Here is a 22,911-nt window from a genome sequence, read left to right on the forward strand (position 1 = left end):
TGATCTGATTTTAAATCTTTAAATAAAACATATAGATGAAACAGTTGTTTCACAAAATCCTGGCAAATATCAGAATTGAAATTGATGACTCAAGAGCAGACCAAGAATTCTCAGAAATGACCAGGGAAACTATCATTTAAAAAAATCAACTTGGTAAATGAGACAAATGCAGAGGGGTATAGATATTTCAGATCAGATAAAACCCAGGTGTGGAAGCAGGATTCCATTTTCACTTCCACTGAAAATGGCACTGATATTTGTCCCCCACTATATGGCAAAATAAAATAATGGGTCTGCCACCCCATGTGCCAGTTACTACCTCATTACTGATTGTTGGTGCAAACTAAAATTTTTAAAGATTGCCAAATTTTCTTTGTGTTTCTAGGTGTGTGTAGGGGTGGTGGTGTATAGGATGAAGGAGGATTAGGAAAAAGAGAGAGAAAAGAGCATACTAGAGCTTTATTACACAACTTTTTTTAAAAAAAATTGGATCAACTGGTGTTTGGATTTTTTAAAAATTTTGCGGGGCTTCCCTGGTGGCGCAGTGGTTGAGAATCCGCCTGCCAATGCAGGGGACACGGGTTTGAGCCCTGGTCTGGGAAGATGCCACATGCCACGGAGCAACTAGGCCCGTGAGCCACAACTACTGAGCCTGCGCGTCTGGAGCCTGTGCTCCGCAACAAGAGAGGCCACGATAGTGAGAGGCCCGTGCACCGCGATGAAGAGTGGCCCCCGCTTGCCACAACTAGAGAAAGCCTTCACACAGAAGCGAAGACCCAACACAGCCAAAAATAAATAAATAAATTAATTAATTAAAAAAAATATATGTACTTAAAAAAAAATTTTGCGGATACTTTTATGGTGAAAAGATTTGAAATCAGTTTTTAAGTTGAAATATTTCCCATTTCACAACCCTCACAAAGATGAAATATTTAACACTAAGCAAGTCTTTTTAGTTGATTACCCTTGTGAAGCCAGGATAATGATATTCAAGACGTGCTTTGTTTGTTTTCACCTAAGATAGTATGATCATGCTACTTTTGGTGACTCACTTCCTAAATTCTCAAGGCAGAAATGGCATTCGTTATACAGTGAGACTCTTGGACTACATTCTCCCTGGTCCTGGAGAAGCCCATCACCCAGCCCTTACTGATTGCTCACAGGGGGCATAGCTCAGTGACTCGGCACCAACATTTGCATTTGTTGTTGACAACTGTCGGCTTCACCTCCCTCTCCTCACAACCCCGTCTAAATGGGGTTTGTAATCCTCCTTCCCACCCACTCTCTTCACTCCCTGGGGTGGGAATGTTGGCCCCTGTTCTCTGTCACCTGTCAGAATCCATCCTCCTGTCACTGGCTTATATGGACAAGTCTGTCTGCTGTCATGTGACCCTCGGCTGCTAAAAACAGCTCCAGCCCCACTCTGAACCTGGGCCTGAAACAATGTCCTCCACGGAAAGAAACGTAAAGGACACTTGATCACACAATCCTTGGAATTATTTCCAGGAATCACTTGCAGAAACCATTCGAAGCACCCTTTCCCTGGCAGAGCGCACAGGGACGGCCAGGAGATGAGCGCGTCTTTGAATTACAAGTCTTTTTCCAAAGAGCAGGAGACCATGGATAACTTGGAGAAGCAACTCATCTGTCCCATCTGCTTAGAGATGTTCACGAAACCCGTGGTCATTCTCCCCTGCCAGCATAACCTGTGTAGGAAATGTGCCAGTGACATTTTCCAGGTAGGTTTGTTTGGAATGTAGGGGGTGGAAAAGATTCCCTCTTCTCCGAATCAAGCGCTTAACTTTGAGGTAATTTCTTTAGAAAGCTGTGTAAGTGTGCATTTGTTAAAAAAAAAAAAAGTTTTAAAAGTGATTTGCTTCGTACTTTGCTGTCAGCCTCCTTCTTACTCTCAAATCTAATTTTATTTCAATACCAAGAATCATACTTGTTTAAAAAAAATTGAATCTGTCTCAAAATTGTAAATAAATTACTGCCCAAGACATTAATGTTGGAGTTTCTGGCTGGAACTTTTGGTTATGAAAATGCTGGGTGGAAAAGCACCTCATGCTGAAGATGGTACATGGCACTTGACTGTGGATAAGTGTTGGGCCTGCAGTTCAGGACCACTTGCTGATAATGCCCTAAGGGATGATCTCACAGCAAGCTGAAAGCAGGAGTTGATGTTGTTCATAGTGTAACAGAGAGTGAAGAGAAGCCTCTGAAAAGCTACCTGTGGCATTACTCAATTCCTCTTTCCTTGCTTGGCGAGAACAGGCCTCTAACCCGTACTTGCCCACAAGAGGAGGTAGCACTGTGGCCTCGGGGGGCCGATTCCGTTGCCCATCCTGCAGACACGAAGTGGTTTTGGACAGACATGGGATCTACGGGCTTCAGAGGAACCTGCTGGTGGAAAATATCATTGACATCTACAAGCAGGAGTCCACCAGGTAGGGTTCTCCTGTGTGTCAGACACATCTGAAGCTTGTCTTTATTATTTGTTTGTTTGTTTTAGTGGGTCACTATACTGAATGCTTGTTTACCAATCAGGGGCTAATTGTTTTATAGGAAAATGTTTTTCCAAGTCAGTCCTTCCCAGTGGGAGTGAGAGTTGCTCTTGGGAGGAGAGAAGGAAGCTGGGGCCCATGCTTTTGTATCAATTTCAGAATGAAGTAACTCATTAACACTAATCCAGTCCAGATGGTGATACTGAAAGAGGCATAATGCTGCCCTACCCCCAGCCTTGTATTACATCCCCTGTAGACGTTTCTGCGCTACACAGCTCCTTTATAGCTCCAGATTCTAGACAGCAGAAAAATTAGAGTGCAAAACTCTACAGAAAATGAACAGAAATGGCACCTCCCAAAATCGGCCTGTTCTTAGTTCAGACAGTCTCATTTTAAAATTATCTAGAGGATAATAATAAAAACAAAATCCTCTGACATAGTTAGTCATGGTAGTGACTCTGGGAAGTAGCAAAGCAAGGTAGACTCCTGGGATTTAGCAACTTAGAGTTTAGAGACATGGGAGGAAAAAAAATGATGGAGCTCAGGTTATGCTTCCCTATTCTTTAGGTTATTCTTCCTGATTACTCTTGGCATTCACCTGCTGATTGACACGCAGCATATACATCAGTCATTTTTTAATTTTTTTGAAAAGGGCTTCTTATTCATCGAATCACACTGGCTATAGAATTCCTTTCCTAGAGACAACACAGGGGGAGTCATTCCTAGAAGTGCTGGTGTGAGGAGCCCTTTTTCAACTGTACACAAGGCAGTCAAGTCCATAGCACTTGACAGCAATACTGAGACCATCTAGAAATGATCTCACTGTGCTTCCTAGTAGGAGACACGGATTCACGGAACATCTGCAGGGCTCGAAGAGCTTTGTGCTCTTAGAAGGAAAGCTGTTCTATAAATCGAACATATAATTATTATAATTGCTATGGCTATTCATTTCTGCTTAAGATTCAAAACTAAATTAGGTAGTGCCAGGATATAGATGGCACTGGGAAGAAGAATTGCTGATGAAATATTGCAGAGATACAGAGTGGGCTATTTCCCTCGCTTCCAAAATCTCTTGAGAAGAAGGAAAGTACCACTGTTGTAATTAAGATCTGATCTCATCTTATTTCATTACTTTAAGATGCAAATAGATACACTGTCTCTTCAAAAAGTTAACCAGCCAATTAATAACCAACTAATTATTAAGGCTGTTTATATAACAACTGATTCAGTGCCTGCAACAGTGCCTTGCACAGAATAGTTGCTCCATAAGTACCAGATGTTTAAGCAACACCATAAATCTTCTTACACGTTCTATTTATTGCAATAATTTTCTGTTTTGCTACTTGCCACAGTGAGAGCTTGAATGATGTGAAATAATAACAATAATTGTTATGTAATCCCGAGAAAAGGAGATGTTAAAATATGTAGCGTAACACTACATGACACATCCTGGCTTTAAAGTCTATGCAATGCATCTGCCAAAACTAGTGCCTAGGTGAACAAATTAAAAGCAATGAACCAATTTCTAACAATGAAGCTCACAGCTGAGTAGCCTAGTGGTGTTTTTGTGATTATCAAATTCTTCTTATGCTGCTGTTTCTTGAACCTGAGACTTGCCTTTGGGACATTTTTAATTGGTAGCAAAACCACAAATTGTACAGAGAGCTCGGGCACATGTTTGGACATAAACCCAGTTGTTCCCTGAGGGCTGGCAGCTGTACCAGCCCAGAATCCTAAGCCTCAGGGTATGTGAGGTGACTCTGGAATAACTTTGATATACAGAGTGAGATGAACCCTGGCCCACATTAAGGTGGCAGCAGAAAGGGCAGGGGCTGGTCAACTCTGGCCTCCCACAGAATGGCTAGAGATTGTAGGTCTCAATAAAACCTGGCCTTCTTATCTAGAATTCTGCCTGGTGCTGAACTAGCCACAGCTTGGGGGTGGGGCGCGATGCGAGAAGGAACTAATTTCACTAATATTAATAATGAACATAATGGGACTTCCCTGGTGGTCCAGTGGCTAGGGCTTCGCGCTTCCACTGCAGGGGACACGGGTTCAATCCCTGGTCGGGGAGCTAAGATTCCACATGTCCCACGGCCAAAAAAAAAAAAGAACATAATAATTAACTTTAAAATACAGCAAGTCAAACCAATATGTGTTGAATATGCGTCAGCCACTGTTCAGGGTGCTATACACATGAATCATGTGTAATTCTTTAATTCTCACAAGTATTTTAAATATTTTATTGAAAGTAATTCCTACGCATATGCATAATTTTAAACATTCCAATCACACTACAAGGCCTCTAAAGAGAGCTGCATTCCCTGCCCTACTCTCTCTTTGCCCCCAAGTCTCACTCCCCAGAGTCAGCCACGTTTAATTCTTTCAGCTGTTCTTCTGCCATTTATCACCCAGTGATGTGTGTATGCTACTAGCAGGCTCCTATTCTTCGGTTTTTCAGTTTCAGACGTTATCAATTGACTTCACTGTAGACAATTAGGGCTGAGCCCCCGTGTGGTTGGCTTTATCTTCTACTTTTCTTTTACTCTCCCCTGGGTTGAAACCCTTGTTTCCTGGATCCTTTGTCGTCTTCTTTGTTGGTTTACTCTACTGTTTTTGTGGAGCACATCCTCAAGTAATCCCCTAAAGTGTGCAAAAAGTCCTCCTCTTTCCAGTACCCCCCCCATCTGCCCTGCACTCCTGCCTTCTGGGTGCCTGGCCTCTGCAGTCCCAGGGCCTTTGCAGGGGGAGCCTGTAAAGCTTGAGCAGCTTGTCCTGTGAGCCTTTACCCTGCAGGCTCTCAGCAGAACCAAGATGCATTTCAAGCAGGTCACTTCCCTTCGTCCAGCTGTTCCCAGTTTCCAACATTTGGTTGCATCTCTCCTCTGCTGTCATTTTGCTCATTTTTTGTCCTTATTGATTTATACCTTTTTATTCCCTTACTCTCATTTTAGTGGGATTTCAGCAGGAAACATAAATAAATCAATGCATGTGTTCATTCTGTCATATTTAATTAGAAGACTCCTAGTCCAATTTTCAGATATGAGTAAAAGCTGAGCCTGAAAGAGTTGAAGGAACTCGCCTAAGGCCATACGGCCACCACTTGGAGAAACTGAGTTGGGATTAAACTTTGAGATCAGTTTGACTGTAAAAGTACTGCCTGAACATGGAAGCAACCTAAGTGTCCATCGACAGATGAATGGATAAAGAAGATGTGGCACATATATACAATGGAATATTACTCAGCCATAAAAAGAAATGAAATTGAGTTATTTGGAGTGAGGTGGATGGACCTAGAGTCTGTCATACAGAGTGAAGTAAGTCAGAAAGAGAAAAACAAATACTGTATGCTAACACATATATATGGAATCTAAAAAAAAAAAATTGCTCTGAAGAACCTAGGGGCAGGACAGGAATAAAGATGCGGACATAGAGAATGGACTTGAGGACACGCGGAGGGGGAAGGGTAAGCTGGGACGAAGTGAGAGAGTGACATGGACATATATTCACTACCAAATATAAAATAGATAGCTAGTGGGATGCAGCCGCATAGCACAGGGAGATCAGCTCGGTGCTTTGTGACCACCTAGAGGGGTGGGATAGGGAGGGTGGGAGGGAGACGCAAGAGGGAGGGGATATGGGGATATATGTATACATATAGCTGATTCACTTTGTTACACAGCAGCAACTAACACAACAATGTAAAGCAATGATACTCCAATAAAGATGTTAAAAAAACCCAAAAGTACTGCCTGAAATGCCTCATCAGCACCAGATGCCCATCCTTCAGGAAACTTGAGGATGGTCCCCGAAACCCCGGAGAGCAGAGGGAAGAGGCTGCAGACTCCCTGAGACTAGCCTGCACGGAACGGCTGGGGGCCAGAGCCAGCATTTGGCACTGAGACCCGAACCACAACTGAGAGCTCGGACACCCTCACCTCATGAAGCTGCCTTTGCATCTTTATTCTACATGCCACATTTGTCCCAAGTCTGTTATGTGGCGTAAGGTGTCTGAAGGTTTTCATTCTACACCCATTTGTAAGTGGGGGATGCCTCTCGACCTGTGTTGCCACCTGAACAAGAACAACCTAATAAGGAATATTGCAGGCAGTCCTTGGTCTGTATTGCATAATGAAAAAGTAACCACAATCGACACTAAATGAAGAGCCCATGGCTGTTTCCACATTTTCAGTATTGCATACCCTGCAAATATCTGAGCTCTACAATATCGTCTCTGGTCAGAGCTGCTAACATCAGAGCAGCACGTGGGACGCAGGCTACCCTCGGGAAATGCCTCGGGTAGAGGGGCCGCAGTAGCATCAGCTGTGCCATCTCCCAGTTAATGTGCTCTGGACATTTGCTTGACATTTATTACGAGGTGTAGGCACAGGGGAGGGAAGGTTTTAGAGGTAGAGAAGCCTTTGGCCAAGCAGAGACTGAATCACCACTCCTAGTCTCTAGATAACTCCCAGAGGCCTTTGTCATTTATAAGTGGAGTCTTCAGGATGTTGTCTGGTCTTTTCCTTTGCCACTCAGGAGAGCCAAGTGACTAAGCTTTCCCCATAGTTCACACGCCTTCTCCAGATGAGCGGTTTTATGTTAGAGCACAGGGAACACTGTCCACGAATCTGGCAAATTCCCTTTTACTTCTCATTCATTCAACAAATATGTACTGAGCACCTACTCTATGCAAGGCACTGTTCTTGGCACTGGGAACCCAGCAAAAAAGGAGACAGACCATGGCCCCTGCCCTCATACAGCTGACATTCCAGTGGAGGAAATAGACCATCATATATATAATGGAATATTATTCAGCCATACAAAAGAATGAAATATTGCCATTTGCAGCAACATGGATGGACCTAGAGAATATTATACTTAGTGAAGTAAGTCAGACAAAGACAAATATTATATGATATCACTTATATGTGGAATCTAAAAAATAATACAAATGAATCTATATACAAAACGTAAAAAGACTCACACCAGACATAGAAAACAAATTTATGGTTACTAAAGGGGAAAGGGAAGGGGGAGAGGGATAAATTAGGAGTATGGGATTAAACAAACTACTATATTAAAAAAATAGATAAGCTACAAGGATTTCCTGCATAGAGCAGGGAATTATATTCAATATCTTGTAAAAACCTATAATGGAAAATAATCTGGAAATATATATATGTATAACTGAATCACCTTGCTGTACACCTGAAACTAACACAATATTGTAAATCAACTACACTTCAATAAAATAAAAATTCAGTTCCAAATCTGAGATGCTTCTAAATAATCATATGTTTGGGAAAATGAGGAAAGATTTTGGATTTGTATTTAAATTTTCCAAACAATTCTGAAAACTATTAACAGCCCCAGTCTTTGGATAGGACATATCAAAATTCCAGATTTCGTATAAGTAAGCTAAAACCACCCTTCCCCCCATGATCTCCAGAGGGAGCCTATAGCATCACAAGGTGACATAATTTTGATCTTGATGTATTCTAACACCTAAACCACGAGGATGGTTAGGGGAATATACCAGGTCCTACCACGTGATGTGAACCTGGGCTCTCCAGGTGATTTTGCAGCTAACAGGTTATCCTTAAGCAGCAATAACTTGTCACTACCTCTCTCATGCTTCTTTATTGCTTGGACATGGTGGTACCCCGGAAGTGCAAATCTCACTAGCACATACAAACCCAATGCTCCATTATGACCTGGGCAGCTTTGAAAAGTTTTGGTTGGTTTGGTTTGGGAAAACTGAAACTTGCGGATTATCTGTGAGATTTGGACTTCCGGGGTACCACTATGTCCCAGAACAACATTTTGCACTTTTCTTATTGCCTAAAGTATTCCGTGTAATTTGTTCACATTCACTGAGCACATACTACCCACTCTTAACCACTGCTGAGTCCTCAGGAAGTTACGTACATTTAATTTTCTGTGCTAATGGCAGGAGAAGACCCAAACAAATTAATAAAGCACTCGCTGATATTTTTCCTCTTTACACACAACTACCTCCAACCAGCGCCGAGATGAATAATCAGAGATTTGGGCTCCCCCAGCCCACCTCCACACTCACTCCTTTTGCTGGGGCCAGAGGCTGCAGTGGTGGGGTAAACGGGCCTCCCCAACGCTGGTGCAAACCTGAGATTTAGTTTATCGGCAACCTTCTCCTCTTTACCAGTAATTGTAAAGTCTCTGTTGAGAGACTTGTGAGCATGTGGAGATGGTGCTGAAGCAGCTCCTAAGGAAAGAATCCGGTGTTCAGCTTTCAGGAATTGCACTCGCCCGTTTTTAAACCTTGAAATCGGCCAATGGGGGGAATCCTCACACCACAGAAATTGGCAAATGCTACAGGTCACAGTCTCCATGTCTTCACCCCCAGGCTGGTTGGAAATTTGTCAGGACACTGCTGATAAACCCGTAGAGAAGGTGGAGGGCTCTGAGCGCATGAGAGGGGCTCTGGAAGTCGGCTGGGGTAGGGTTGCTGGGGGTACAGGGCCTTGCGGGGTAGGATGCGATGCTGATCACCCCGTTGAGCCCCCCGGCTCAGCTCTGCCGCAACCGGAGCTGACACTTATCCACGTTATCTCCTCCCAGACCAGAAAAGAAGTCCGACCAGCCCCTGTGTGAGGAGCACGAAGACGAGCGCATCAACATCTACTGTCTGAACTGCGAAGTGCCCACCTGCTCTCTGTGCAAGGTCTTTGGGGCGCACAAGGACTGCCAGGTGGCTCCCCTCACGCACGTGTTCCAGAGGCAGAAGGTAACAGAGGCCTTTCCGCCCCTCCTCCGAAGCCCCTTCCGAGTGCCTGCGTCACTGACCCGCTGCCCCCGAAGGAGAGATGCCCAATGCGCAGGGCCACAGGGCCCTGAGGCTGGGCGGGCGCGGAGGGTAGAACCGGAAGGGATGCTGTGCCCCTGCCACGCGCTTAATGCCCTGGAGGCTGGTGGGGAAGGTGGGGGAGGGAAGAGATGCAGAGGGTCAGGAAGGGGTCCGGAGGGGAAGGGTCGCTGTGTTTGCGCCCGTTGGAGGTTGCTGAAGATGGGCATTGTTATGGGACTCGGTCCGAGCTCAAGCTGCTCAAACATTATTTGAGGTTCAGACTACAGGTAATAAAAGGATAACTTTTTACTCCACTCAGAATATTTTTCTTCGTTAACCAACCAAAGATTCCTTTGGCCTTCCTCAAGGCCTTTTCTCCCGCACTCCTAGTTGGTAGAATTACAATGAATGACATTGCGTTAAACGTTCCCTTGGGCTGGCCCTCAAGCCTGGGTTAAACTGGCCTCCCAGCCTTTCAACCCAGGCCAGCACTGAGGGCACCGTCCATGCCCTCACCCCAGGGCCTCAGCCCCCTCATTCTGACCAAATACAGGGTGTCCCAGCTTATCACTCACCTGCCAACCTGGTTTCACCCACCGGCAACTAGAAGCTTATCCATTTGATGCAAATAAACTGTGGGGTTGTGTGCTCAGAGAGCTGCAACCAAGTCTTGGCATCTAGAATTTGAGAAGCTCCACATCTCAGCTTCTTTCTGTAAGAATCAGAGGTTCCACATTTGGTCAGTGTTTTACACCAAATACAGTATAGAGTTGGAATTAAATTTGGAAACCAAAATTTGGGCAACACCAGTTGCAACCAGTGAGTACTAATTGCTAAAGAAGCAGGATTTAGCAAGATATCCATAACATTTATTTATTTTTCAATCCACTTAAGACTTATCCCTTTTACCTGCCCCCCCAAGTCATACCTGTTAGAACTGAATGGTACCTGTGTCACACCATTCCCCTCAGAGCCCTGAGGCTCATGTGGGATGGACAGAGGCAGGCTGGCAGAGCTTCCATCCCGCTCTGGTTTGGTCAAAGCAGCCTCACTTTTTACCTATTGGGATTATTTATTGGCTTCCATTTGAAGAAAGGGTTCTGCAGCTTTAAAATGTTTTACAACCACTCTTCTGGTCCAGTCTTCTCACTTTATATGTGAGACAATGAAGGTCCAAATTGATTACATGTTTTGCCCAACATCATAGAGAAGTTGAAGGCAGAGTTGGACCAAGCATGTAGGTTTCCTGCATCCCACGCATTCAGCGTTTCTTGTGCTCCAGAGGCCAGCCTTGCGAGGGGGTAAGTAAGAACAACGGAATCGCTTCGGGGTCCAAAGAGTCCTGAGAGGAATTTCAAGTTGAAATTTTTTTCCTGGAAACAGTTGAATGTTACAGTTTCAAGTTTGTAATGACTTGGTCTAGAATATGAGTATTTGTTTGCATCTAGCATGTAGAGGCTGCATAATAGGTATACGTTGAATAAATGAATATTTCTCTAGGGAAACTGATCCTGAGCTGCACTAGACAAATAATTCATTTTGGGCCCCTGATGTCACATTTTGGTCTTCATTCAATAAACAATTCTTAGAATTCTTTACCCTGAATGTGCTATTCTCTATGGCCTATAATTCGGTGTTCTTAATGTTTTTAGCAGGGTCAGTCTCTATTAAGAATTTGATGAAAACTATGAAACTTCTTCCCAGACAAATGCATTTATACACACATCCATTCAGAATTTTATTTACAAGAGCAGGAGGTTCTCAGGCCTCCCAGCCTCACTGTTCCTCCTTTGGGGGTTCCATGGACCCTAAATTAAGAACCCATGAGGACACTACTAAGATGAACTCACAGTCAGTGCTGACTAGAAAGCCCCTAAAATCTTGCATCCCTCTTTTCTCTCCGTTAGTCTGAGCTCAGCGACGGCATTGCTGTCCTTGTGGGAAGCAATGATCGGGTCCAGGGAGTGATCAGCCAGCTGCAGGACACCTGCAAAACGATCGAGGTGAGTCAGGTGGCCTCAAGGGAGTGTAAACCGTGCCTGAACCCCTGGGGTTTTGTGGCTTCCTCAACGCCACCCTAGAAATCCCCGTTCCAACATTTCAGTCTTTCCGTATAGGATGACCTCCTTCCTGATGTGTCTCTAAAATATTTACCTCCTGGCACAGAAAAGAGAAGTTACCACATGAGGCAACAAGGCAGATCTTACCACATTTATCAAGGTGGTTGTTACAGGTGTTGTTCTTTCTTGGGCAACCCGTTTTGAAAGATTAGCTACAAGAAAAATCAGTTTCCAGTAGTGACAATGAGTGTTTTCCACCATCATAGCACAGTTTCTTTGTGGAAATCTAAACGGTCTTAAGAAATGCTAGTTGGTGCTTTAGAAAGTCATGTGCAGATTTGAGCTGCATATCTAAGCTCTAACAGTGGAGTTGCTGCCTGCCTGCAGGGAGAGATGGGGTCAGTAGCTGGGAGCTCACTGAGGCCAGAGTCCTGGCTCCTTCATCTCCGCTGGCCCTCTGTCTGGCCCGGTGCCTGGCACATAATAAACACTCAATTAAAAACTTGATGAACAAATGGCTCACACTTAGGTTTGGCATGTGAGAAATATTGGGAATCCACTTTTTCTCAAGATCAAATATAAACTATAAATGCTGAAGCCAAAGGGGTTTTGCCATGTGGCAGATATCTTTTCAAGAATTGAAGGTCCACGGGTTAGGTCAGCCCTGCTGCATGGGGGCAGGTGCAAGCCACCTGGGTTTGAGTCCAGGTTTTGGCTCTCTAACCTGGAGCAGTTTATTACTACTCCCTGCTCTAAGCTTTGGGGTTGTGTTTTAGTTGGACCTCAGAAGCCTGTACTGCTCAGTTAATGGCATGTTGTCCTTATTGCTGTGGACACGGCCCCTCTTGTTATCTATTTATGTCCTTTTATCCCCATTTCCCACTCCTGTTCTTTCCTCTGTAAATAACTACTCTAACATGTTTAATGTTCCATTTACCTGTATTCCTACAAAACGTGTATTGTTTTATATGCATGTCTTTTAATTTTATAAATGGTATTTTGTTGTCCTTCTCATTCTGCTTCTTACTTTTTTTAAACTAAACGTTATGTTTTAAGATCCATTCACATGTACATTCATTCCTTCAGTTTTCTCCTGGAAAAATAGGGCAAAGTACCCATTTTATCGAGTTAACCGTGAGGAGTTAAATAAGCATAAACATAATGCTTAGCCCAGTGCCTGGCATATGGTGAGTGCCTGATAAATGCTCTAATCTTACCATTTTATCGCTTGAAAGGCAAATTCTATCAAAAGCCAAAGGCCAGTTCCTAGATGATGACTTCAAGATGTTGGCCAAAATCATCTCATTTTAGATTTACACATCATTAAAGTCAGTCTCCTCTCTTCCCCATACTCACATTCCTGAAAAGATTCATGATGGATCTGGAATCCATTTATAGAAGGACAGTTTTCTCTTGAAGAGCTCAAAGAGATTCTGAAATGGACAATATAAACTTTTTTTCTTTTTACTTATTCACAGTAAAGGCCAAATACAACTTAATCATTAGGCCATGAATCAGCACTCAGTGTGGTACCACACTGAGTCTTGAGTGTATAAATAGGAATGTGTTGCTTGTGGGCAAGTGAGGTCATCTCTATGCTGGTCTCTGCTTGGGCCTTCATCAGAGTCCTCTGTCAGGGGAACGGGCTTTCTGTCGGGGACGTTGAGGCTGGAGAACACAAACGAGAAAAGTCCTGTGCGGCACGCTGGGCCTTGAGCAAATGCAAAGGGCTCTGCTCCATTTAGGCAGCATCGGAGGACACTGAGAGGGCGAGGAGAGACTTGACAACAGGTTTGCTTCCTGGAGGCCTGTCAGGGGCACAGTGGGAAGCAGCTGTTTGTTCTTTCATTGAGAACAAGACAAGAAGGAACAGGTTTGAAGTTAAGCCGCAGAAGGGATTAAGTGTAGATATCAGAAAGAACTTCCTGAGAGTGAAGGTCAGGATTATAACCCCTACTGTTACTGATAAAAACATTGGTCGAAATGTACACACTTTTACGAGTATTTTCACAGTTCCCCAGAGGAAGCTGTGTAATTTTCCCCCAGGAGGCTTCAAGATGAGTCAGCAAATTGTCAGGAGGAGTCCATCCCCTTTACGCATTTCATGCACCCCTGGGATTTTAACTTAAGGAAATAAGATGAAGATGTGGTATATAAACAGGACAGAATGTCTGTATTCATAGGGGGAAAACGTGCCAGAAACCAAAAGTGTAAGAGCAGGGAATAGTGGGATGACAGGTGATTTTCAAGGCCTTCCTTATATATGCCTGTATTTCACATTTTTCTAAAGCGAGCCTGAGATTTTTAAAATAACCAATAAAAGAAAGAAAGAAAGGATACATGAATGAATAGGGCTCAGATAAGCACAGTTCTTTCAGATCAGTTTAAGTGGCTCACCTGGAAATGTAGGGATTGGCTCAGAGCCCCACAGAGGTCTCTGATTTTGATTCCTACTTGATGCAAATACCCTCCATTTGAAGAGGCCCTGAGGACAGAGACACAGCTATAAATGGCCCCATCGTGCGCCTGGAATCACTTAGGTGGCCTCCCGCAGAGCCAGGGCCCTATCAGCAGGCCAAGCAGCAGGGCAGCGCACAGTGACGCGCACTGGGGTCTACCTTGCCAAGCAGGTGAATTCTGTACCAGGGGTCAGGGTCACAGAGCTCCTGTGTCTCCTGTCCTGCCTGGGGTGGTTGTTTCCCTCTGTGGCTCTGCTCATCACCTGCCTGGAAACATTTTCCGAGAAGCCATTGGTGGCTCCCAGCCAGGGGGTGGGGAGCTGTTTTGAAGAATTCTCTTTTCTGATTGGTGAAGAGCTCCATAGGGACAGGAAATGGAGCAGCCCCTGGGGTGGGCATTATCCTTCCCTAATTACATGGCCTCCCACTCGGGGCCCTGACACCTGCCCTTTGGTAGTAGTGCCCGTTCCTGGCAAATGTCTAATTTTGTCCCTAATCATGTAATGTCTTGCAGGGCTGGCCTGGGCAGGCAGCCGGCCCAGGATCAGCCCTGGAGAGCTGCTGAGCTTAGGATAAATCACACTGGGGACTCCTTGTAATCCTTTAAACACAATGTATGCAGTTGATGTGAGTTTGCAGTGATGATGAGAGTGGCTTTGAGACAGACCACAGTCACAAAAGGGAGTCTGAACTGAGTTGTGGAGGAGTGGCATTCCCTCTTTGCTGTGGGCCGATGGTGGATGGAGGAACCTGCAGTCTTCTTAGCCCTCCTGGCCGAGGTGGCTCAGCCTGAAACGTTCTCAGAGCTTGTGATTGCAGGTTGTTGGAGGGCCTTCTGGGCTGTTCTAGACGAGCCCAGCATGATCTAAAGCTACACTTGCCTCTCCAGGCCTGGAGCTGTTCTGGGATGGGTTGGGACAGAGTAGGGGGGCTGCTGGTGGGGGATGGAGAATTGCACTGCCTCGGGAGCTCTCTGCTTCCAGAAAAACGCGCTTGACTTTCACTCCTTATCCCTAGAAAACGTAACCTCCCTCTTGTGGTCTTTCCAAACGACCCTTATCCTAGGTCACTGGAAACCCAAGAGAGAAAGCTACTCACACTAGCCGTCCCGAGGCAGATCGGCCTAGAAATAATGTTGTTCTGCGTGGATGTCCGTCTAGGGGAAACAGCTACAAGCCGAATCATAAATATTTGATCTTGAGCATTTCCAGTATCTGAAAAACGGCACCTTTAATAAAACCCTCCAATGATTCTGCAATGACAACAAATCCATTATATTTCCAAATCAGTGATTTTAACCAAATAGCTTTGAGACATTGTCCGTGCAGTTACAAATATGAAGTATGAATATAGTAAGAACCATTCTAATAAGCATGCCAGAATTATGACATATGCTTAAAGAACAGATTTCAGAGTTTGAATTTTGGCTCTGCCACTTAATGATATGACCTTGGTCAAGTTACTTCCTCTCCCTGTCCCTCAACTCCCTCAGTGGTACAGGGGGTTAATAAACCTTCACAGTGTTGCTGTGATGACTAAGAGGCACATGCTGGGGGCTCCGTAAGTGTCACCTTGTATTGCTGTCACACTCAGCTTGGAAAGAGTACACTTAATCTAATGATGCTAATAATTGTTTGAACCACTGGAGCATCTGGAGCATCTTTTAAATGGTGTCGGAATAAGACCTCAAGGTCTTGATCAATTATGATGGCAGGGTGAAGCAACTCCCTGCAGTGGGAAAAATTGAAAATGAATGGAAGTAGATATTAGCTCTATTCTTTGAGGCTTTGTGATAACTCGAAATACTGGCAACAAAGGGAGGCTGAGCCCCTTCCAGGAAACGTGCTGATTATCCAACAGCAGACGGGAGTGAATGAAACAGCGGCTCAGCTTGCCTTGGTCTGGTCTCATGCTTTCACTGAACCATGGGGCTCAAGTCAGGGCAGGCTCACCTGACCCTCAGCCTTCAGAGGATTTCTCAAGGATCTTCTAAATGATCTGGACTAGTCCAGAAAACCCCTAATACCAAGAAACCCAGGAATAAGAATTGAAATGCCATAAGTTATAACATAATTATTCTTCTAACACGAAGTGGGTGGTAATGCAACATGGTGGAAAAGAGCATAAGTTTGGGAGTCCTGAGACCCATGGCCATTGAATAGATTTCTTCCACTAAGCCCTGCACAGAGCCACTGAGCGGATGGGGCAGGGGCTGAACTCCAGTCTGTGTGCCTTGAGGGATGATATTTTTCTAATTTGTCTGCCCCTTTTCTAGGGCAGCCTGTCAGAGACCTGGGTTCTCATCCTAGTCTGCGCTCATGGGGCTTCTGTCATGTGCTCGTAACTGGAACTGGGCTTTACCAATGAAGGGTTGGACTTGAATTCCTCAGGAGAATCTTCCTACCTTAATATAGTTCTTTCTTTAATATTATTAATCTACTGTCTGATTTTTTTGGTGGGGAGAGGGGTGTTGAAGGGAAAGGGAAGGAAACCCTGTTTGGTTTAATGAAGGGAATTTTGAAGTACCATATGTCAAATGAAGCTGAGTGGGCCCTTCCAGACCCAGAGCTGCTGTTTTGAACAAGCGTGTCTCGAAAGTTGAGGAATGTGGTGTAGATATGAATGGGCCGAGTAGAGCCACAGTTGCTCAGTGACAAGTGATGGGGCTCAGAGCTTATCTTCAGCTCTATTTTGGTCACAGAGCTATGCTCCTTACATGGTAAGAGCAGTGGTCACAATTGTCTTAGGTTTCCTGTCGTGGCCTTGGCACATTCCAAAGCTGGGACTGACGTTGCTGGGCTAGGATGTGTAATTCACATCTCAGTGCTGTGATGACCACTCTGAAACTTGCCATGAGTGGAAAAAGGCATTTTACATATAAAGAGACACTTTATAGTCTAAAGACTCCAAATAACTCCACATTTACCTGAAGTTGTAGAGCCTTGAAACTGTAGAGTGGGAAGGGACCTTAGCAATCATCCAATCCCATCCCTTCTTGTACACATTAAAAAAACTGTCCTGAGTTAAATGTCTTCCCTAAAGTTGCCTAGCTGTTTTTTGCTGTTTTCTTTTGAGTGTTGAAAGAAGAGGTTTGGAGTATCCACTTAAATACCTATGTCTTGGGAACAGAACAAAGTAGGAACTTGTGAGTGAGGGCTGACTATTCCTAAATACAGGTCATATATCATTCATTCATCCAGTCGTTCAAACATTATATGCCATATTCTGCACATGTAATGCTGGGAAATAGATAAAGATGAGATAAACAGAAAATGTTCCTGCCCTTAAGAAGGTTTTATTCCAGTAGAGGAGTTAGACAATAAGACAAACAAATAACAAGATTGTTTTCAAAGAGTAATAAGTGCCTGGGGAAAGGGTGAGCCACTGAAAATCTAATGATAAAACCTCATAATGGTGCTTTGCTTGGCAGGCTATCTATTCTTTAGTATATGATCATCTATTGCTGACTTTTTTCCATGAAAACTTCTCTTTGCAGTCATGTATCTTATTTTTTCTAATTGCCACTAAAATATGAGGATGGCTAAAAATTAGAATCTGTCAATTTTAACATTTCTATAAAGGCAACATCGAAACAATGTTTTTAAGATAAATATTGAAGGTTATCTACTCACTTCTAAGGAAACAACCAAATGACTACTCAATTTTTTTCTTTTCATCCAGATATTATGGCATTGGTTAGAAACAAATATTCTACCTGTCATTATTTTACCATTTCAATGTGGGCAAACTAGTCTTCCTTTTATAAAATCACCCCTTTTTTGGTATATTGCCCCCATACTGGGTTCTCCCTAGAGATGGGATGGATTTTATTTCCATTAAAGTATTACAGACAAGTTTAATTTGTTCTTCTACATAAATAAATATAAACATAACTATCTTGGCAGCCCCAGGAGGAAGGTCATGTTGCAGTCAGAGGCTTTGCATCACAATATACTTGGAGGACAACACCAGTGCATTTATGATGGAAGTTACTTCAATTGCTAAGCACACTCATGCAGAAACACATGTGTGCATACACACACACACACATCCAACACCACACCCCACATAGAGGGGACACAGGAACTACAGGCATCAAAAGGAATAAAATGGACAATATTTGAAAAAATAAACTTGAAAGTTCAGAATGTATAGATGTTGATTCAATTAGTATACAGAGAAATGGGGGGAGGTACACAGCCTGGAACTGGGCTTAAAGATACATGCCTTTTTACTCAAATAAATGAAAAGGTATGATAAAAGCAAGGAGAAATCTTTGAGGTGAGGAAGGTTTTGTGCAGAAGAGATAAACATGGTTGCTATCATGCTTTTGCAGGTAACAATCATCCTTTAAAGTGTACTCTCGGAAGACGTTTTGATGATGCAGAGGTCCACGTTTTTCCCATTCCATTTTTATGTTGCTAGAAAGACTCTGTTAAAAGCATTTCAGGTCCACACTTACAAAAGCACAGTAGGTACTGATATCAGAGTAATCAATCACCGTCAGTAGCAAGGTGGCCTCTGAGAGTGTGGTTTTTTGTTTTTGTTTTTTCTTATAGCATATACACCTGTTCCCTAATTACCTCAGAGGACAAGTTGATAAACTGAGCTGTTTGATGTTCACTGACTTTCACCGCACTTTGAAGGTCTCGTAGCCAAGAAAGATTGAAGGGTGACCACGTTAGTATCTCATGTATTGCTTCTACCTCAAAGAGTATGCGTGAAAAAGAAGAATTTCAATTTCATGGAGTATTTCTATTTTTCATTTTAATCTGACATTAGGTTAACCTGAACATCTTAAGTGAATTTCTAAAAGTTTGTAAGTACCAAAGTACCAATTTCATAATTCCAAAAAAGAAACATGAATTTTTCCTCTTTTAGAAACAGTTGTCCAACTCTTACATATTTTGCATAGAATTATATTAAAGGCAAGTTCAGCAAGAGAAAAAAAGAAGTGAGGATTTTTCTGTTAGAAATTAGAAAATACGATAATTTTTCTACCATCCCCCTGAACACTGGGAAAGTATGGCCGGTTTTTAGATCTTATAATGCCTGATACATAGTAAGCACTTAGTGAATTTTGTTGAACGAATTATAATGAATATATTTCTGAAATAATTTGAGGATTCTTGCCTTTAAAAGCCTACTTTCAGCATGGTAGATTTGTTAAAAGGTATATATTCAGTACATAAGCAGGTCACACATTGTTTTTCCAAGTTACTTTAGAGTATATCACAGCTGTGTGGTGGGAGTGGCAATGACCCAGGAGTTCAGAGACCTTGGCTCTATACCAGGCACCAACAGTAAATGGCTTGAGAAAGTGACTTAACTCTGCCAAGTTTCAGTTTCCACATAGGTGAAATGGTTAGTTTGGAGCAGGTTACTTCTGGTAGTCTGTGCAGCTTCAAAATTCTACAATTGAATGGCTCAAATTAAGGAAAATTGAATCTAAATATAACAAACACTGACATAGTGCCTACTATGTGCCAGGTAATATTATAAGTGCTTTATACACTATGTAGTCATATAATAATAATAATTAAGCATATACTATGCATGGGGTAGTATTTCCTACACTGTAAAGTATAAGCAAATGATAGTTGCTATTAAAATGACAGTAATTTTATTAAAGTTCAATATAGTACAAATCATTAAAAAAGCAGAGTAGAAATAAAATAATACTTGGAATTCAAAATAATATAAGAATAAAGTAGTTATCCCGTTTAAACCACTAAGTAAACTTTAGATGGCTGAAATAAGTGATCTAATTTTTATTTGACTTAAGAGAATACACTAGCTGTGACACTTGACTTCACATCGCTCTCACTGCAAATCATTTGGCTTTCATAGGCTTGAATGTTCACACATATTAAATCATATAGAAGAAAACTTTTATGAAACAAAGATATTCTACCAATAATACATCTTAATATAGTATTCATTATAAATGTTTCAAGTGCACAATTTGTTTTAGAAAAATAAGCTAGAAACCAATGTATGATCACAGAAAACAGCAGAGCTTCTGGATATCAAAGGCATATTTGAGAAATGCAGTGGGCACATGGCTGCCTGTAAGCTTAGAACAGTAAGTAATACAATGGAAGAAATTTTGATTGGGAAGATACTAACAGGCTATAGTTCCTAGGCCTCATAATGGTCCAAATCTCAAGCTAAGTGGCTAAAAATGGATGGAAATTTGGCAAGTCCAGCAATTTCCACGGCTGGACATGCTGTGTGGGCCCTTATCCTATTACTTTGACAACTGCCGAGACCCCAAGCATTTTCATCACCTCCCTGTACTTCCTCTGCTCTTACTCATCCTTTATGGCCAAACTCGGGCACCACTTCCTCTAAGAAGCTTTTCCTGAGGCAACCCCTCCCTGCTCCCCTCAAATGGCCCCCACCCACACAGAGGGTTGATTAAGGCCCCACCTCTATGCTTCTATAAAACCTGGTATGAATCTCTAACATAGTTTGATTATTCAGGCTACTAGGTCGTATTACACTATTGGCCCATAGTCTTTCTCATTAAGTAAACTGTGAGCTCCTTGAGAACAAGAAATATGTTTAATTCATTGTTGGATCACCAGAGCCTTGGATAGTGGTTGACACAAATGTCCCACTTAAGAATTGTTTGTTAAATGAATGAATGGATGGGTGGATGACAGCAATAGCTATTATTCACTAATAAAATAATTTGAACCATTGGCTCTCCTTTGTGCGTTATAATTATAATTGGTTGGAAACTGTGATGAGAATTGACTGTGTCCAAAGGAGGCAGTAGGGTGAGGGATGTATTTCTTGCACATTTGAGGAGTATCTTCATAATCAACAATTTGGTTTGGTTCATCCTCCCCCGCTTACTCTGAGAATAGTAGATAAATTGTGGGAAAATAAAACATCATTTTAAAAAGTCTATTCAACGGAGATTTACTGAGCATCTACTACCCAAAGTGGTATGTGTCCTAGGCAGACCCAGATTCTATCCTCAAGGAGACCATAGTTTAGATATTTAAGAAAGGAAGAAAGTGACACATGACATCAAAGAGACCAATGTTTACTAAAATGAAAAAAACATGTAATAAGGGTCATACAAAGGTCAGAGATGTCAGAGATAAATGGCTGGATTCACAAGAAGCCCCTACCAGGCAGGAGACCTAGGTTGGATCATCATGGCTCAAAACCTGCTCTAAGTTATAAAGGTCTTGGGCCCAGAGATGGTCGGGTCCAAGGAAATTGGCCTACACACACACACACCAAGCTTACTGGAACTTGGAAAACCAAAAGGCCAATGACAAGGCCAACTGGAAAGTTAATTAGGGCTTAAACATGGATTCAGAGTAAAGGGAGCTGGATGTAATGGGAGCTGCTTCAGCCACACAATGCAAGTGCACAAGCCTGACCTCACATGCAAACCTTCTCTCCAGGAATCAAAGACTAGATCCAGTATTTCCCTCTCTTGGACAGTACTGGATAAATAGAGGACCTGCTGGATACAGGTATATGCCATACATAGTAACCATTATAGGATTTCAGAGGATTAACAGATGACATTCAGTCATAGAGATTCTTTATGGAAGAAGCGGTATGTCAACAGTGTCTTTTAAGATTGCTTAGAGTTTGCAACTGTGAATTGGGGGAAAACATTCTAAACACAGGGGAGAGCACGAGCAAAGAAAGCGAGTGGTTCTTTTTTTGCTGGACACAGGGTATGTGATGGAGGATAGTAGAATGTTATGAAGGAAAGCTGGAAACGGGTCATGGACAGGCTTGAAAGCTAGTTATGAAGTTAAATGTTATTCTTTGAGTAGTGGGGAGTCATAGTAGAGAAGAAGCACTGAACGCCAGGAAAACGAATTTGGCTACAGTGTGTGAGCTGACTTGAAGGAGGGAATCCCAGATACAGAGGCCATTGGGAAGCTTCGGAATCTACATGGGAGGACTGAAGCTAGGACAATAGCAATGTAGATGGAGCAGAGAGAGTCTGAAGGGTACTAATCAGGAAGTGCCATGGTTTTTTCCAAATACACACATATACTCATTCCAAAGAAAATATAAAATATATAATTTAAAACCAAATCTGTCCTAATTTCTGTGAAATCCTCCACTTATAAAGAACAGAAGACTGAAAAATCATCCAGGGAATTCCCTGGTGGTTCAGTGGTTAGGACTCGGCGCTTTCACTGCCGTGGCCCGGGTTCAATCCCTGGTCTGGGAGCTAAGATCCCACAAACCATGTGATGCGGCCAAAAAAACCAAAAATCATCCATCCATTTAGCCAATTTGATTGATTTGGGATGGTCTAAGTATCAAATATGATAAAAATGGGATTTTCAACACATCAACACAGTGGGTATGTATACCTAAGGGACAGGCTAAGGGAAAAGAAAAAAATATCCTACGTAAGTAAATTTTCTTTTCTCCTGAAATGTCCAGGTGATTTCTCCAGATAGACACTCTTTTGAACACTTTCTAACATTAGCTAACCCAACTAACAGGAATGCTGCAGAAAACAGAAACAGGAACTTTGTGAGAAGTTTGATTACCTGTATGGCATCTTGGAGGAGAGGAAGAACGAAATGACCCAAGTCATCACCCGAACCCAAGAGGAGAAGCTGGAACATGTCCGTGCTCTCATCAAAAAGTATTCTGACCATTTGGAGAACGTGTCAAAGTTGGTTGAGTCAGGAATACAGTTCATGGATGAGCCGGAAATGGCAGTGTTTCTGCAGGTAAGTATGCCTTTGGCCCCTGAGGAAACAAACCAAGACGGTGGGGAGATGATCTTGAATAGTTATCACATTTTCGTTATTTTCTGTACATCTCATTTTGATCTATCTTCTCAACCAAAATATATGTGCTTATATCTCCATCTGTTTAAACTATTTCATAAGCATATATTTAAGGGACCATGGCATTGCTCAAATATGAAAGGGTTCTGGTATAAAACAGCAGTTCTTTACAGCATTTAGAAACCAAGCTATGAGATGGTCAGAGTCAGCAAAGGAAAGAATTAAATCTCAACACCGTCTTTGATGAAAAGAATTTAAGTAGGCTTGTCT

General features: G+C 42.7%; 1 protein-coding gene across 3 annotated transcripts in view; it reads left to right on the top strand.

Annotated features, from left to right (window-relative positions):
- The first annotated feature begins 1,571 nt into the window (after nt 1-1,571).
- Nucleotides 1,572-22,911, top strand: part of TRIM55 (tripartite motif containing 55) — a 40,668-nt gene continuing 19,328 nt past the window's right edge. For 2 of the 3 annotated variants that reach the window (XM_061171486.1, XM_061171487.1), the window contains exons 1-5: nt 1,572-1,739; nt 2,275-2,447; nt 9,105-9,270; nt 11,238-11,333; nt 22,348-22,581. In XM_061171486.1, coding sequence (XP_061027469.1) covers nt 1,572-1,739; nt 2,275-2,447; nt 9,105-9,270; nt 11,238-11,333; nt 22,348-22,581 — 837 coding nt within the window. The remainder of the gene's footprint in view (nt 1,740-2,274; nt 2,448-9,104; nt 9,271-11,237; nt 11,334-22,347; nt 22,582-22,911) is intronic. The other variant, XM_061171488.1, reaches the window with a different exon arrangement.

Source organism: Eubalaena glacialis, chromosome 17 (assembly GCF_028564815.1).
Source record: "Eubalaena glacialis isolate mEubGla1 chromosome 17, mEubGla1.1.hap2.+ XY, whole genome shotgun sequence".
NCBI classification, from domain to species: Eukaryota; Metazoa; Chordata; class Mammalia; order Artiodactyla; family Balaenidae; genus Eubalaena; species Eubalaena glacialis.